Genomic DNA, 18846 nt, shown 5'->3' on the forward strand with positions numbered 1-18846 from the left:
CCTGCCTGTTCTGCCCTGCACTGCATCTCTTCTGGCTCAGAGTGGTTATGGACTGCTTCTGACAGCGATTCTGACAACGATTCTCTCGCTTCTGGGGACACCATGTCAATAGAGCAGCTTCTTCTCTCCTGCTCTGCTCTAATGGGACGTTACTGCTGATTCCATGTTGATTGACAGCTTGTTCCCCGCTGATTAACTATGGGGGCTGACTGCCAATAAGCGTGATGTTAGCAGTGACATCTCATTGGTAGAGCAGACTGGAAGTGAAAGAGCTGATCTGTTGATATGATGTCAAATAGGATTGCTGCCTATGCATCGTCGCAGAGCAGAACAGCCAGGTACTTAGCAACTGCCTGTATATAAGGTCTTAACCCAATGCACAAAATCCCCCAAAGTCCCAGATAAGCATTTTATCTATTTTGGAAAATACAGAAAAGCAACATTTTTCTATTAAGAAAACACAGCCAAAGAAAAAAAACATACACCGTGTGGAAGGAGGTGAATGTTTCGAAATCTTGTTGATAGGCTTACAAGCAGTTGGCACAGAGCCTAAGATGGTTTTGTGAAAGTCAATAGATTGTCTTCTTCCCTGCAATGTAACTGGTTTTATTGTTCTTTAACATCCCCCAATATTCAGATGCCATAATGGCATGCTACATATGAATCAAGGCGATAGCAGTTTTAACTGATTAAGAAAGAGTAAGTCACTGCTTTGAATTAGCTCCTGATGGAATCCATTCCAAAGGCATTGCCTAATCAGAAGGCTGCAAAAAAATCTTCAGGAAAAAAAAACTCTTCCAAAACACTCCAAAAAATCTTATAGACCGCTTCAGGAAAATGAAAACTCTTCAAAACTCCCAAAGAAGAAACTTTTCCCGCAACAATTTTCCCTAGAAAACTGTTGTTCTTGGCAGCCAGAAGAACAACTCAAGGTGTTGATAACCTAAGGCTAAATTTCTATGATGAGTATATGGTGTGTTTCTTTTCCTTTTTTTCTTTATGTTTGTGCACAAAACTCAGTGTATTATCATTCCCGCAAAAGTGGATGAGATTTGTGTAAATCTCATCCCCATTGTTCTTTATTTTGTTTATGGATTTTCCCCATAGACTTGAATGAGATGCGGAAAATTCTAAGATAAAAACTGCATTAGTTTTCACTTCATTTCTGCAATGGATATGCAGTAAAAACACATGTACCAGCATATGGCTATGGCAACAGCTTGTTAGCAAAGCTAGGTAGCTCAGCGAATGGGGAATTTCCAAAATGAAGCAGTTTTATTTATAACATGACATACGAAAAAGAGACAAAAGCCATAGCTAAAAAATGTGACCTAAAATAATTGGTGCAGAAATTATGGAGAAAATCTGCAGCATAGAAAACACAAAAATTTTCAGTGTGAGAACTCAGGCCTCAGTCAGACGTTTGTTTCTCTACCTGTTTTTTCACATGTCAGTTATTTTCTGCAGAAAAAATGATTCAGGCAAAATCATGGAAACATGTCCGATTTTGATCCTAGTGTTTGATCGGAATTGGCAATGCAAGTCTATGGGTCTGTGAATAAATCGGGCCACACTTGGATGGTATCTGAGTGTGGTCTGATTTTCAATGACTATAAGGGCTCGCTCCCACTTGAGATTAAATCGGACAAATGGAGGCCGATTAAAAGTCATATTGCATTTCTACCAATTTAATGTTATGCTTGTGTTCTCAGTGTTGTTTTTTTTTCCTGCTCATATCAGATCATGATCGGGTGAAAAAACGCAGCATGCAGAATACGGATTGCATGCACCCATATAAGTCTATGGGTTCATGTGAAACGTCGCACTGCACTCAAATATCACCCAATTCCCGCTGACTCCGGCAGCAGAGAAGATGGAGAAATTACTTTCTCCTTCTCCATAGCTGTGCCGCGATCCTGTCACACGAGAGAGGATCGGAGTACAGAGCATTGACACTTGGCTCACGCTTGTAGCAGGGCAGGTGTCCTTAGAATATCGCTTCCGATGCGATATGATACGTTAGTGTGTCTCCAGACTTACATTTTTCCTTTTCATATATGATGACACTGAGCAATCTTGGATGAGACGTTGACCAAAGTCAAAGATGAAACTGAAAGAGGATCCAAAACACTGATGACGCTTGTATCGTTTTTTTGCTTACGTGAAAAATGACTGACATATAAATGAGGCCTTATGTTCATTTTTTTTGCCAATGAACGTGGTACAGCATTGTGCTTCACCTGCTGCTCTGTTAACTATCTTCAAAACTGGTGCATATGAAAGCATTTAATCAAGAAGCAATACCACATTTTTAGGATGATTGTACTCCTGAGAGGTTTATGTACAGAATTCACTAATTTCCTCCAAGAATTAACCTTGATCTAAAACAGAAAGAAAAAAGAAGAGAAACCTGACAGACCTAAAAAGCTTTGGGCACAATACTTTTATGTACGAGGTCGGTCTCTTCAAAGACATAGCAACCTACTGTAGACAGCTTTGTTCCTTAAGGCTAAATGCTGCTACTAAATTCAACAGGTACAAAATCCCGTACTAATTTATGACCTAAATTTATGTAATGTATGCTGTATTAATATAATCTATTACAACAATGAACCAAAAATATAAAACATAGCAGAGGTCAAGTTTAGGATTTTTACTATCTGCACATTTACCATTACAGTTTATGTACTGTATATTGTGTTGTTGTATGCCATCTTGTAAAATCTGTGTTATAGGAGGATGTTTATGAAAAAGAATGTGGGATTTATTACACCACTGGCAATATTTTGATTTTTTACAAAGACATTTATTAAAAAGACTTTTGAGCAATTCAACACATTGAATTCCTGTAGCAATGCTATCATCATCTTTGACCACATAATGTACTTTTTTATTTGGTGTATACACCAGAAAAAGCTCCCGGCGTACACGTGAAATGTATATATAGGGCTCCATTCAACTATTGCGTCGCCTTTTGGTCTCCATGAGATTGCTCTACATCAGTAAACATGAATCAGGCTTATAATAGAAAAATAATTTTTCAATACTGCTCCAGAAAATCATTACCATTGACTACCATCTATCAAAATACTATCACATTATGTACAATGCATCATTTAGTTACTAAATAATGATATGTATTTTCTAAATAGTAATACTGTATAATTGCCAAAAAATCCTACTGCCTTTTAGTGCCAAAAATTAATACTACACAGAGTCAAACAAGAACTGTGCCTAGATCAGCCGTCAGCTTCTAAGCAGCGGAAATCATCACACTGCTCATCAACACTTGTTAAATTAATCTCTAAGTGAGTTATTCAAATAGTGCCAGGGTCCGTCCTGATTGGGTACACCTTGATTGCTTTTAGACTTTTTTGATCAAAATAGTGCCAGCTAAGTGCCCTATGCATACTATTACTATTCACTTATTACTTGCTGCAGGGTTTTTCTCACTTTGTTTTTTTTATTTTAGATTCTGTCTGTTAATGGCCACAGTTTGAATGTGCACCGTACATATTGCACTTAAAGCAACAAATATTCTGGCTCCTTCCCCTCTCATCTATGAAAGGCCAATATGGGAATAACACATAAATATGTTATTACCAACTTTTAATGCAGCTGAATGACAGATGCTCCAATTTTTGATGTTCTAATTTTTGAATTGCGTTTGTTAGATCAAAGAAATGAGACTTCTCTATAGGGCATCAGGGGATCATGAATTATAAGCTCCTTTTCACACTGATCAGCACATATACACTTTCAATTTGTCAGTAAAATAAATATCTCTGAGTTGTACTTCATGTGTCACTTAATGGGCAAGGATGTCTTTTTAAAATAACAAACAAAAGCAAACACCCCTTCTGATACCTCAAAAGATCCAGCGTAGGCTGTTCCAGAGTTCTGTGCATGGATCCAGAAATTATGTCTATCCTGTTGGAAGTTAACAGGACAACTGAAGGTTGGGATTGCCTCCAACAGTCTGGTGACCAGAAGAGCGCGTCATCAAAGAGCATCCAATGACGTGCTATTCCAATCACACGACTGCAACAGCCAATCACAAGCATCGGATTTCCTGTAGACTTCTAAACATAGTAGACAGCTCTGTTGTGGCCTGCCTGAATCTATGGTGGTATTTGAGACGAAAGGGAAGCGTGGTTTGCTTATTATTTTAAAAACATCCATGCCTAAAAAATAAGACCTTTTTAAAACAACACATATCCCTTTCTTCAAAGTTAATATGTCATCGGGATTACTTTTTTTCTTTAAACCAAATTATGTTAAACATCTGAGAATCTTCAAATCTTGCAGTTTTCACTCTTGCCACTAAGCCTAATATCAAGAGGACAATTCCTTTTTTACATGGATCACTTTTCCATATACTTTTCATGGAAGATTGCAATTAAAGGTATTTAAATCACAAGATCACACCATTCACAATAGGCGATGGACACAGCTCACGTACCCCTTCTCTGCACAACGACCACCACACACAGGTCAAAATCATACCTAAGAAGCTCTACAGCAGAAGGACATAAGCAGTCTGCAGACTATTGCTGCCAAATGCCGTTAAGAGCAGGTCAGGTAAATCCAGCACTAGGCTACGTACACACACTGAGTATTTGCAGCAGATTTTTCTGCACCAAAACCAGTGTCTTGGCAGAAAAAACATTGCGCTAAATACATACATTTTTGCACCATTTTTATGTGCGTTTTTATGCGATTTTATGTATGTTTTCTCCACTCTTTGAATGATTGAAAAACACTTAAATCATTGACCTGCCGCAGATTTGAAACAAATGCTTTGATGGTTCAAATATGCATGGAGCAAATAAGCATCACGTGCATGAGATTTCAGAAATCCAATTTATTTTGCTGGCATCATATAATGCTGAGTAAAATCGTGCAGGGATAAATGTAGCACAAACACAACATGTGAAGAAGCCCTAATACTGTACCTTTGAGTTACTACAACTTGCAAAAATAAAGCTACTGCGTACTACTACATAAATGAGACTATTCGAATAATCACTACATACAGTGCATTGAGAAAGTATTCGGCTCCCAGGAACTTTTCAACATTTTCCTACATATCATGCTTCAAACATAAAGAAACTAAATGTAAATTTTTGGTGAAGAATCAATAACAAGTGGAACACAATCATGAAGTTGAACAAAATTTATTGGTTATTTTAAAATTTTGAAATTTTGTGGAAAATCAAAAACTGAAAAGTGGGGCGTGCAATATTATTTGGCCCCTTTACTTTGAGTGCAGCAAAGTCATTCCAGAAGTTCATTGTGGATCTCTGAATGATCCAATGTTGTCCTAAATGCCTAATGATGATAAATATTATCCACCTGTGTATAATCAAGTCTCCATATAAATGCACCTGCTCTGTGATAGTCTCAGGGTTCTGTTTGAAGCCCAGAGAGCATCATGAAGACCAAGGAACACAACAGGCAGGTCCGGAATGCTGTTGTGGAGAAGTTTAAAGCCAGATTTGGATACAAAATCATTTCCAAAACTTTAAACATCCCAAGGAGCACTGTACAAGCGATCATATTGAAATTGGGAGGAGTATCATACCACTGCAAATCTACCAAGACCCAGCAGTTGCTCTAAACTTTCATCTCAAACAAGGAGAAGACTGATCAGAGATGCAGCCAAGAGGCCCATGGTCACTCTGGATGAACGGCAGAGATCTACAGCTGAGGTGGGGACAGTCTGTCCATAGGACAACAATCAGTTGTGCACTGCACAAATCTGGCCTTTATGGAAGAGTGGCAAGAAGAAAGTCATTTCTCAAAGATATCCATAAAAAGTGTTGTTTAAAGTTTAAAACAAGCCACCTGGGAGATACACCAAACATGTGTAAGAAGGCGCTCTGGTCAGATGAAACCAAAATCTAACTTTTTGGCAACAATGCCAAACGATATGTTTGGCGTAAAGGCAACACAGTTCATCACCCTGAACACACCATCCCCACTGTCAAACATGGTGGTGGCAGCATCATGGTTTGGGCCTGCTTTTCTTCGGCAGGGACAGGGAAGATGGTTAAAATTGATGGCAAGATGGATGGAGCCAAATACAGGACCATTCTTGAAGATAACCTGTTGGAGTCTGCAAAAGACCTGAGACTGGAACGGAGATTTGTCTTACAACAAGAAAATGATCCCAAACATAAAGCAAAATCTACAATGAAATGGTTCACAATAAACGTATCCAGGTGTTAGAATGGCCAAGTCAAAGTCCAGACCTCAATCCAAACGAGAATCTGTGGAAAGAGCTGAAAACTGCTGTTCACAAACGATCTCCATCAAACCTCACTGAGCTTGAGCTGTTTGCCATGGAAGAATGGGCAAGAATATCAGTCTCTCGATGTACAAATCTGATAGAGACATACCCCAAGAGACTTGCAGCTGTAATCGCAGCAAAAGGTGGCGCAACAAAGTATTAAGTTGAAGGAGCCGAATAATATTGCACATCCCACTTTTCAGTTTCTGATTTTCCACAAAAATTTTAAATAACCAGTACATTTTGTTCAACTTCACAATTGTGTTCCACTTGTTGTTGATTCTTCACCAAAAATTTACATTTGGTATCTTTATGTTTGAAGCATGTGGGAAAAAGTTGAAAAGCTCCAGGGAGCCGAATACTTTCGCAAGGCTCTGTAAGCTGGGGCTACACGGCAACATTGGCCATGAACAAAGTTTGCCAGATGTCGCTGCCACATCGCAGGGCAATACAAGTGAAAGGGTTCTCATTGTGTCCCACAGATTTTTAAAAACCTGGTAATGTTGGACTTCTTGCAATTTTCTTGTACCCTCGAGGTCGCAATGTGACTCCATTCGCTTGGATCATGCTGCTACATAGCAGCGACATCTAGTGAACGTTGATTAAGTGACAGATGTCGCAACCAATGGTGCCATGTAGTCCCAGCCCTAATCTTATGTTTCCATCACTGAGGACCTCCAGACCTGTTAATATGCATTATTATGAATAGTGCTGACATTATTGGTTTAGTTGTGTATTAATTCACTGCCCTAATTTAAGACTATTGTTCTGTTATATTTCAAGACATACCACAAAATGAACTTTATATTGCAGGCCTGATAACATTTTAGTTTTCCATGAGAATTAATTGCATATTCCAAGTTCTTCTTTTGTCCCTAAACGCAATTATATTCTACCATTCGCAACAATAAAATATATAAAGTAGAACGAACAAGTAAGTTGTCCAATCCATATAAAAAAAAATCGAACATTACAAAGAAACAGATTAATTACTTTACTTGATGAGCATGAAAATTAAACCCAGCACTAATATTCACCGTCTTCCACAGGACTGATTGCTATTTGCACAATAATAAACCTGGTTAATATGGAAATAAATAGCAGAGCTGATGGCATTAGCGGCAGCGTCCCATCTGTGTAGTGTTCCTTTTATGTTCCTACTATTATCTTTTATCACAAAGTAAGTATGATTGGCAGAAGTTTTCCATTAAGGACAAGGATGACTGCTGCTAAGACATTCTCTATTACCTTCCCCGAACAAATGAAATAATTATATAAGCACTGTCAGAAACACTTTTACTTTTTAAATAATGGTTCTACAAACCATTCGGGCTTAGAAGGCAAGTCTTATTGGCCAGGTCAATTACCCTAGAAAACTTCACATTATCATTACTCATAGAAATATTATCTTCTTTCAGTCTTATACACTTTAATTTTGCTACTCCAGGATTTTGCTACCCCATCTGAGAACACCATAATGATTCCAGCTGCACATCACTTACTGGGCTGCTTGCTGCAGTTTTGATGTTTTGTCTTCTGTATATCAATCAGTTCTCTGAATGCTGATCTCTGTATAATCCCACCCACACCTCTGTTTCGCAGCTTTCTGTGCACACTGGGCATAGGCAGAAAGCTGCCAATCAGTGGAGGGGGCGGAGTTATACGCAGCTTATGAGTATGAAGGACTACATGGCAGCAGGTTTACTAGTCCTCTAGCGATAAGATCTTGTCGATAAAATAAAAACTCCATGTAAGTAATACATTGCTGAAATTGGAGCCTCTGTCTCTACTTTGTGATGCTCATAGATAAGGTAGCAAAAATCTGACAGATTGCCTTTAAGGATAATCGTTGATTAATCATTATCTGTTAATATTATGTTATGGAAACAGAAAAAGTGATCGTTTTTCATAGTATCCAATCAAAGCTTAGAGTTTCTTTTCTGATCTCAATGTGAAGATGAGATATGGCCTGTGATTGGCTGTTAGTGGCGGACATAAGGCAGTTTTTTACATACAAGTCCATTGTATTTTCCTAAACATGTATTTAACATAAACATTTTAAATTAAGATGTCTGACTTACTGTCTCCATAACAGCGCAGAGGGTTAATAGTCAGCTTGGCCTCTGATGATGACCGATATGTATCTCCAACCACCACTTGAGTCACTGGTAGATGATCTTTGTAAGACAAAATGCCATCATCCTTTCTCCTATAACAGAAATGAGATATTATTTGATATTTAGCTTAAATATGACAAAGAACCATTGCGTATACTGTTTATTTAAAAGATTATTTTATCTAAGTAGAGAAAACCCAAAACCCAAGAAAAAAACAAAATGAATATATACCCTTTAGCAAATAAATAAGTAAATCGTAATAGTACATGTAAATAATAAAAGGGCAATTAGTTAGCACTACTTTGATAAAGAAAATGTAAAAGCCATCCGACCTGGACAAGGTGTACCCAATCAGGATAGTCCTATCCTGTCTCTAGTACTAAAATCTTACCTTATGTCAGCTAGCCTTAATGTAGATAGAGGCAGAGCAGGACAGGGGCAAAACTATTCAGACATAGTAGATAGGTGCGTGAACATTCGGGCCCCTGTCCTTCTTTGCCCTTGTCTACATTGAGGTCGGCTGACACAAGGTAAGATTTTAATACTAGAGACAGGATAGGACCGTCCTGATTGGGTACACCTTGTCACAGTGGGATGGCTCTTACATTTTTTTTTATCAAAGCAGTGTTAACTAATTACCTTTTTTATTTACATGTACTATTATTATTTACTTATTTATTACTACAGGGAATATGCTCATTTCAATTTTTTCTTGGATTTTGTCTGTGAAATGGCTACAGTGTTTGCATGCTCTTACACATTGCACGTTTACCAACTTATGCTTCAGCTCATTTCCTTGGTTTTATCCAGATAAATGTAAAATTCTATACTTGAAAATTCTTAATACATATTTACGGCTGTTGTGGCTGTCTGTTTGATCCAAAGCTCATAAATCTCTTGCATACACCTAAATTAATAAGACAACTTGCTGGCAGATTGTAGTAAGCACAACAAGCTACTTGCAGTGGAGATCTAGGATTATTTTCTATCCTTTTCTATCCTTGAGAATTTGGTGCAAGAAGCAAAATGAAAGCAATATGGTATCCTTTATTTCCTCAACGTCATTTTGTAAAATGCCATCACAACTTAAGTTTTTTTGTTATGGGCCTGTGCTGGAGCACACCTATCTCAAAGATTCCCAGGAAGAAAGTATTATGTTTGGTTTAATGAGTCAACTCTAATTATGATGTTTTGGCTTATGTGGACTTTCACGGTTGTAAGATAAGATTAAATGCATGCAAGATTGCAATGAAAATTGTATACTTTATGTTTAACATACAATTCTGTAAAACTGTATACTATGGTGTATTAGATTTGTTATTAATTACGTCAAAAGTAGGCAGTTTTTGCCTTATTTTAGTCATATGCTTCTCTGAGTATTACATTTTTTTTCTAAAGCTGCCACATCATTCAAGATATTCTTTTCATTTAGTTCTAATTTTTATGGTCTTTACAAGTGGGCGGTACTCACGGAGTAATTATGCAGAGCAACACCCCCTTGGTAAAACTAAATTCAGCACTAAATAACAGGGCCATATGTTTCGGACCTTATGGTGGATTTAACTCCCCCCGCCCCCCAAAAAATTGAATATTCAATGGAGCTGCAGAAATGAAATAAGAGCCAAAACTGGCCTGGTCATCTTTAAAAATATTTATTATTAATTTAGTATTTAATAGAAATACTTATTAAGTGCACAATGGCTTATTAAAACTAATATAGAACATTTACTAAAACCATTGTAATAAATTATTATTAACAAAAATATTGGCTCCTGATAATCTTCACTGTTGTGTTACTTCTGTGGCAGTGGTAATCCTCTCAGCAGTCTGCCGTATAAGTAGATATATTCAGTCTAATTTACCCTCTCAAAAGTCACATTGGACTTTTTCAATGAAGGTCTGCCTGTCTTAGAAACCTTAAAAACACTGTTAGTGAATTTAGAGATAAATGGAGACTATCAGCGCAAAATGAGTCTTTAAACCAAGCACAGGCGCTTGGTGCACCTTTATAGTGGCCAAACAGTTCAGTGCACCTTCCCAACTACCGGTAATTTTTTTTTTTTATCTATGTCTACCCTTCTTTGGCTTCTGTAAATCAGGGGAAAAAAATGGAAAAATAAGCAGGTGCGTAGAGGAACTAAATGGTTTGGTCGTGTCAAGGTCGCCTTGATGCTCAGTGTACCTTTGACTGTTCTCTCCACCTTTTCACCATCTCCTTTCATCGTTCATGGGAAAATTTGGACCCTAGCTAAGCTAAAGTGGTTTAAACAAAAAGTATGGTACAACAGCATATTCATTTTTAAGAGAAATGTGTAGTACTCCATTTATCCTGTGGTGGCACGATAGGGAAATGATGCATTTATGCCAGGTTTTTTTCTTCGGATTACAGCTGGTTGTTGAGGTTCGCAATATACAGACACTCTACAGTCAGCTTATTAGTATAGGAAGTTTAAATGAAAATGTGTAATAAAAATAAGAGAAACCCTTTATTGTGATTGTCCTTTATAATAGCTGCATGCCATAACATGGGCATTAAAAAAAACAAACTAATTTTGACTATGTTTAATTATAAAGAACTTCTCTGGTGTGCCCAAGGATCCCAATGACATTGAGAAGAATTTACACTTTATTAAAATGATGATAATAAATGGTATAGTCATTCTTCTAGCCTCAAAATAGAAGAACTTTGTAAGCACTCTTTTATTTAGAAATAATTTGCTTACTCATTTGTTCTGCTTCATTGGGATGATGAAGCGCTAAAACGCTGGTTTAATAAGCACAGGCTTTTAAAGGTCGGAGGTTTAAATTAAGGACTTGAGTTTCCAGTGAAATCTTCCCATGCACACAGCTGTATTTTAGTGTTTTTATTTGCAAATGACTCAAACATCCATTTTTACAACATTTTAAATGCTTTGCCATTCATCAGAAATAATTATTTACAGCTTAATGCCTAAGAAATTGTAAGCACATTTCCGCTAATGGCAAAGCAACAAAGTAATTAACTGATGTTATTCCTCTAAAAAAAAAAACAAGTCTGCCATAAAGCAAGAAAAATACAGATACTTGTCAATTTCCTCTGCTTGTAGGAACAGGCATATGTCTGTTGCTATTATTTTATTGCCAATTAGATCATTTTTTCAAGTTTCCATTCGGTAAACAGACGACCTTGCTAAAAATGTAGCTGTTGGCAAAGTCTCATTCAACTGTTAAGACTCCCTTGTGCGAAACGCCCACTCCTTCATATTAATTCACGTGCAGATGTTCTAAGTTGCAGTTGTCTCAATTTCTTAAAACAGTTTTATGCATCTATAAATATGCAAGGATGACTAATAAAAAAGGAAGATATAATTGTTTTATTTTTCCGGGGCATAGTAGTCACATTCAGATCCTGTTGACGAGGAGGTTAAAATGTTTTTCCGTCAGTAATAAAAATAGCACATGGTAGGAAGGGGATAATGCCAATCAATTGTGAAATCAAACATGTATCAATTATAAAAGAATAAAAAACAAGGGTTTATGAGCACCATTGTATTACATTGTACAGCAGGGGGTCTTAAACTCGACTGGTTGTATGGGCCACACTTAGAAAAAATGTGAATTTGAAGGGCTTCATTCTTTGCAGGGCGAGATGACATTTTTAGTGGTACCATATAATTTTTTCTATTCACCTTTTCAAAATTTTTGGCTTGTTTTTTATTTTATTCTTTTAAATGGCATTCATTGTATAGGTTATTATACGGTTTTATAACTTAGGTCATTACAGGTGCGGCGATAACAAACGTGCACTTTTTTGTTTCATTTAGTTAATACATAAAACAGCATATTTATTATAAAAAAGGTCATACTTTATTTAGATTTTTTTTTACATTTTTACAATTTTTATTTCCTTTTTGTGTCCTCTAATTGGCCTCATATAGTAATTTTGTCTTACAATTAGCACTATATAGTAATTCTGATCAACATCTAATGTCCCCATCTTGTAGTAGTTGTAGTAATGTCCCCATTCTGGTCAGCATCTTGTAGTAATGTCCCGATCTTGTAGTAATATCCCCATCCTGCTCAGTATCTTGTAGTAATGTCCCCATTCTGTTCAGCATCTTGTAGTAATGTCCCCATTTTGTAGTAATTTTCCCATCTGGTCAGCATCTTGTAGTAGTAATGTCCCCATTCTGGTCAGCATCTTGTAGTAATGTCCCCATCTTGTATTAATGTCTCCATCTTGTAGTAATGTCCCCATCCTGGTCAGCATCTTGTAGTAATGTCCTCATCTTGATCAGGATATTGTAGTAACATCCTCATCTTAAAAGTAATGTCCCGTCCTTGTCCTCATCTTGTTGTAATGTCCCCATTCTGGTCAGCATCTTGTAATAATATTCTCATCTTATAGTAATGTCCCATCCTGTTCCTCTTCATGTAGTTACTTCCCTAATTGTGCCAAGTTTTACATACACATTAAAAAATCTTTCACCTGACATCTGCTTCCTTGGTGAAGAGCGTCCCCTTTACCTTCGCAGCCTGGGCACTTCATGAGATTAACATCAAATGTTGCCTGCACCATCATGTCACCCTCTCATTGGCTGGCAGCTTGCATCAGTATAGCTGCGCAGAGAGCTGGTGTCTTCACCGTGATACATTTCAAATGAATGTGCTTCCAAGGACCGGCATTCAACTTAAAGGGACTCTGTCACCTCAAATTGGCGGGATATTTAAATGACGTTTTACCTGTCCGATGGGCGGCGTTTCATCTTCATTTCTCCACCCCATACGTCCCCGTTGTCCGCAATATGTTAGTGAATTAGAGTACTTGTGCTCCATAGTTGACCAGTGCGCAATGCAATCTTTGGTCGCGCACGCGCAGTATGCTTTGCCCAACTGCGGGCAAAGCCAAAAAGCATTACTGCAAATGCGCCCGCGCACTATGTCCCGCAACACGGCAAAATGCTTACGGGACCTCGTGCGTGGGCGCATGCACTGTAATGCTTGTCGGCTTTGCCTGCAGTTGGGCAAAGCATACTGCACGTGTGCGACTGAAGATTGCATTGCGCACGCGCAAATTATGGCGCACACGTACAGTACAGACCAAAAGTTTGAACACACCTTCTCATTTAAAGATTTTTCTGTATTTTCATGACTATGAAAATTGTACATTCACACTGAAGGCATCAAAACTATGAATTAATACATGTGGAATTATATACTCAACAAAAAAGTGTGAAACAACCGAAAATATTTCGCATATTCTAGGTTCTTCAAAGTAGCCACCTTTTGCTTTGATGACTGCTTGCACACTCTTGGCATTCTCTTCATGAGCTTAAAGAGGTAGTCACCGGAAATGGTTTTCACTTCACTGTGTGCCCTGTCAGGTTTAATAAGTGGGATTTCTTGCCTTATAAATGGGGTTGGGAATATTAGTTTTGTTGTGCAGAAATCTGGTGAATACACAGCTGATACTCCTACTAAACAGACTGTTAGAATTTGTATTAGGGCAAGAAAAAAGCAGCTAAGTAAAGAAAAATGAGTGGCCATCATTACTTTAAGAAATGAAGGTCAGTCAGTCTGAAAAATTGGGCAAACTTTGAAAGTGTCCCCAAGTGCAGTTGCAAAAACCATCAAGCGCTACAAAGAAACTGGCTCACATGAGGACCGCCCCAGGAAAGGAAGACCAAGAGTCACCTCTGCTTCTGAGGATAAGTTTATCCGAGTCACCAGCCTCAGAAATAGCAGGTTATCAGCAGCTCAGATTAGAGACCAGGTCAATGCCACACAGAGTTTTAGCAGCAGACACATCTCTACAACAACTGTTAAGAGGAGACTTTGTGCAGCAGGCCTTCATGGTAAAATAGCTGCTAGGAAACCACTGCTAAGGACAAGCAACAATCAGAAGAGACTTGTTTGGGCTAAAGAACACAAGAAATGGACATTAGACCAGTGGAAATCTGTGCTTTGGTCTGATGAGTCCAAATTTGAGATCTTTAGTTCCTACCACCGTGTCTTTGTGCAACACAGAAAAGGTAAATGGATGGACCCTACAAGCCTGGTTCCCACCGTGAAGCATGGAGGAGGAGGTGTGATGGTGTGGGGGCACTTTGCTGGTGACACTGTTGGGGATTTATTCAAAATTGAAGACATACTGAACCAGCATGGCTACCACAGCATCTTGCATCGGCATGCTATCCCATCCAGTTTGCGTTTAGTTGGACGATCATTTATTTTTCAACAGGACAATGACCCCAAACATACCTCCAGGCTGTATAAGGGCTATTTGACCAAGAAGGAGAGTGGTGGGGTGGTCACCAGACCTGAACCCAATCGAGATGGTTTGGGGTGAACTGGACCACAGAGTGAAGGCGAAAGGGCCAGCAAGTGCTAAGCATCTCTGAGAACTCCTTTAAGATTGTTGGAAGACCATTTCCGGTGACTACCTCTTGAAGCTCACAATATAGAAAAAGGAGCAGCATCCATTCCAGGTGAAAGATATATAAAGTCTTTATTCCACCACCATCATACAACGTTTCGGCCTGGCATGGCCTTTGTCAAGTACCATGCCAGGCCGAAACGTTGTATGATGGTGGTGGAATAAAGACTTTATATATCTTTCACCTGGAATGGATGCTGCTCCTTTTTCTATATTGTGAGTATTGGTCCAGTGGATCCATGGACGTTGGAGCGTGCATCCTGGCTGATTGAGTGCTGCTGGTTGCTGTCTTTTCATATATACCTCTTGAAGCTCATCAAGGGAATGCCAAGAGCGTGCAAAGCAGTCATCAAAGCAAAAGGTGGCTACTTTGAAGAACCTAGAATATAAGACATATTTTCAGTTGCTTCACACTTTTTTGTTAAGTATATAATTCCACATGTATTAATCCATAGTTTTGATGCCTTCAGTGTGAATTTACAATTTTCATAGTCATGAAAATACAGAAAAATCTTTAAATGAGAAGGTGTGTCCAAACTTTTGGTCTGTACTGTACTCTAATTCATTGACATATTACGGACAACAGGGACAGATGGGGTGAAGAGATGAAGATGAAACGCCGCTCATCGGACAGGTAAAAAGTCATTAAAATATCCCGCCAATTTGAAGTGACAGAGTCCCTTTAAATGAATTGCTGATGTCAGCTTCCCCCAGGATCGAGCCACAATCCCCATGGGTGATCCAGTGCCTGCAGGCTGCATGAAGCAGCTTCGGGCCACATGGTGCCCATGGGACACGTGTTTGAGGCTCCTGGTCTGCAGTATACTTTCAGTGAAGTCCTACTGAACCTCAATATAATCCTCCAATTATGGTACATTGAAGTTTAATAAAAAAGGAAACACTTTCGTAGCAGCAGCAAATTTCCCAAGTAATGGGTCCCTTCAGAATATTTACAAGTAGGAAACATAGAGTACATTCACACAAATGGTGAAAAATCTATTACTATAGCTGCCAAACAGATGAGATTTTAATAGATACCATCCATATACTGCAAAAACAATCTTCATATAAATGGACAACTGGAGCTGATTTTAAATCCACTGCATGTTAATTCTCTCTGCAAATAATTGCTGCAGATTTCAGACTCTAGAATGCATAATAGGAAATGCATGGCAAATCCGGCACAAAATCCTCAAGTTAAAAATTCATGTTTTGCAGTTTGATTTGCAGTAAAATCAACAGCTGATTTTTTTCATACCCCTTGAGGATGCACTGTTAGTGTTTGTAGCTGGTGAAGGGTTGGTACTTCCATATTGATTACCTATTTTCATTACCAGAAAGTTGGGGGTGAGACATCCGGTACCCACTCTGATCTGCTGTTCCCAGGGCTCATAGTGGTTGGATGTGCTTAGTTTCGGAGTGGAAAAGGACAGCTACAGCAACAGCATAGTGGCCACAACTGGATAATTCACATTTGACCCTATTTCAATGAATATTGGTGGATCTGCTGGAACCTGCTGACTGACAGCTTCCTGACTTATACGGGAAAAGTGTAACTATCATGAGGTAAACAGTTTTTTCAGTTCACCTATCAGTGGTTTTAATATGATAGAATGTGTTCAGATGTTACAGTCTCTTTGCGGTTTGTTGGTGACAACAACACAAAGTTTTATTGTGATTTCCAAAATTTACAACTGCAGATCTAGGATCTAGGAATAAGTGGTTGCAAAGTGCTAAATTAAAGATATGGGTAAAGTTTTTAGTGGTGACGATAATAAATGAAATAATAGGTTATAGTTGAAATATGACTTATTTGGATATTTTAAAGGATGCAACTTAAAGTGAACCTGTCAGGTCGAATGACAATTAACTTGCAGATATGGGGTTATTCTGCAGGATAATAGCATTAGAAAGGTACCTGGTCTCCGTACTGAAAGCGTGGCTTCTGGGAGAAAATTAGTTTTAATCTTCTGGCTAGTGTCACTGTGCACAGCGGTTATATGCAAGGACCCGACCCTTTGACTAAGGGCAGAGACAGACTGCTGTATTTCTCTAGCACGAGAATCGTATCGGCACTGCACAGACTGGCCTGGCAGCTCTCCTGACCTGAGCAAGACAGCGTGATGGATTACTATGCAGCTGTCAAGCTCAGGTCAGGAGAGCGAGCAGCCAGTACGAGGTTTATGATGCGATTCTCGCACGAGGAATACGGCAGTCTGTCTCTGCCCTTACGGCTGATGTCCTGCAGAGCATGCTGTCAGTCTGAATGCCAGGGCATCTTCTGTGCAGTGACAGCAGCCATGACCTCAGGACAGTATGACTGAAAGCTGAATGCTCCCAGGAGGAAAAGCTTACCTAGGTTCTCAAGGTAGATCAAAAATAAAACAAGAGGGGTTTATAGGGAGAGAAATGGGAAGCGCAGTGGTAGGACTGGCGGAACGAACCAAGAGAGATGATATAGATGCGTTCGTAGTCCGGGGTCCACCGTGCAGGTGAAACCTGCTGCTAGGAAATGACAGACTATATGGCGGTATTCAAAAGTATACACGCGTGGGTTAAACCTCACTCAGCGTGAAGAAAGCGATCCTGTTGCGTCACAGGACCGCGGTACCGCACATAGAGCGTGAGCAAGTGGTCAGCGAACTTAACCCCAACAGGGATTGTAGTCCGATTAGACCCTTGCTGGCACTACACCGCTACTGGGTGTGTAAGGAAATATATAATTATAGCACCGAAGTGCGAACTGTGCCGTGCTGGCAGGCACCACTAAGCACCCAGACGTGGGTCAGGAAGCGCACACTGGCGCGTGGCACCGCACTGGCGGTCACAGCAATAGACGCTGATACGTGTGTGACACGTTGAGTGATTAGTCGGGCGCTAGATAGCAGCCATACTCCATACGCAAACAGTCATACAATAGGGTAGGGGTATTTAATGAACGACTTGCACTCACAACAAACACACGTATTCAATTGTACACTAGCGCATGGCCGTGCGGTCATGCGCAGTTTATATAGTTGCAGGACAGGAAGTGGCCACAGAAACTTTGCCCTTCCAAGACCTGCCAAGAGGACCAATAGAATGCGCTGCAGAGTCTGAGCACATGACCCTCGATCTCCAACGGGAGATCTTGCCCTGGGCATGCTCAGTGTGCGCAGACAAGGACTTAGTCCCAGAGAAGTCCACTCGCTGCTGACCAGCACTGACTTTAATGGCAGGAGCTGAAGAAGCAGCAGTAACTCTCTGAACAGAGTGAGACCGAGCAAGACGCTGGGACCGACGTCCCTGCTGAGCAGGCTCCACTGCGGCTGGACAGGAATGGGGGACCGCAGCGGAGACGGCTTGAGATTCCCCCTGTGCAGAAGCGGGAACTCGAGACCTAACATTACCCCCCCTCCTAGGGCCCCCCCCTCCTTGGGCCTCGCTACGCTCGAAGGCAGCAATGAGCTGTGGGGCCCGAATGTTTTCAGCAGGCTCCCATGACCTGTTCTCTGGACCATAACCTTTCCAATCCACCAGATAGAACTTTTTGCCGCGTACCACCTTACACCCCAAAATAGCGTTCACCTCGTAATCATCCGTAGACGAACCCGATGTCCCGGCAGATGACTCGGAAAACCGGGACATGTATACGGGTTTCAAGAGGGACACATGAAAGGTGTCGGTGATACCCAAGCGTGGAGGAAGAGCCAGGCGGTAGACCACAGGATTAACCTGTTCGAGAACCTTGAAGGGACCCAAGTAGCGAGGAGCAAACTTAGTGGACTTAACTCGCAGCCTGATGTTACGGGCGGAGAGCCACACCAAGTCGCCAGGAGCAAAGGTCGGAGCGGGGCGCCGATGAACATCGGCGGAGGACCTCATTCTCTCCTTGGAAGCCCGAATGGCATCCTGAGTGCGATCCCAAATGTCCCGTGCCTCCACAGCCCAGTCTGCCACCCTGGAATCAGCGGAAGACACGGGCATGGGCACAGGTATCCGCGGATGCTGACCATAGTTAAGGAGGAATGGGGTCTGTCCAG

At 40.0% G+C, this 18846-nt stretch overlaps 1 protein-coding gene across 1 annotated transcript in view; it reads right to left on the reverse strand.

The window, feature by feature from the left end:
• Positions 1–18846, reverse strand: part of CNTNAP2 (contactin associated protein 2) — a 2776229-nt gene that overhangs the window by 356794 nt on the left and 2400589 nt on the right. Inside the window, exon 15 of the mRNA XM_069730166.1 lies at positions 8374–8501. Within this exon, the coding sequence (XP_069586267.1) occupies positions 8374–8501 (128 nt within the window). The remainder of the gene's footprint in view (positions 1–8373; positions 8502–18846) is intronic.

This window comes from Ranitomeya imitator, chromosome 6 (genome assembly GCF_032444005.1).
Source record: "Ranitomeya imitator isolate aRanImi1 chromosome 6, aRanImi1.pri, whole genome shotgun sequence".
In the NCBI taxonomy this organism is placed as follows: domain Eukaryota; kingdom Metazoa; phylum Chordata; class Amphibia; order Anura; family Dendrobatidae; genus Ranitomeya; species Ranitomeya imitator.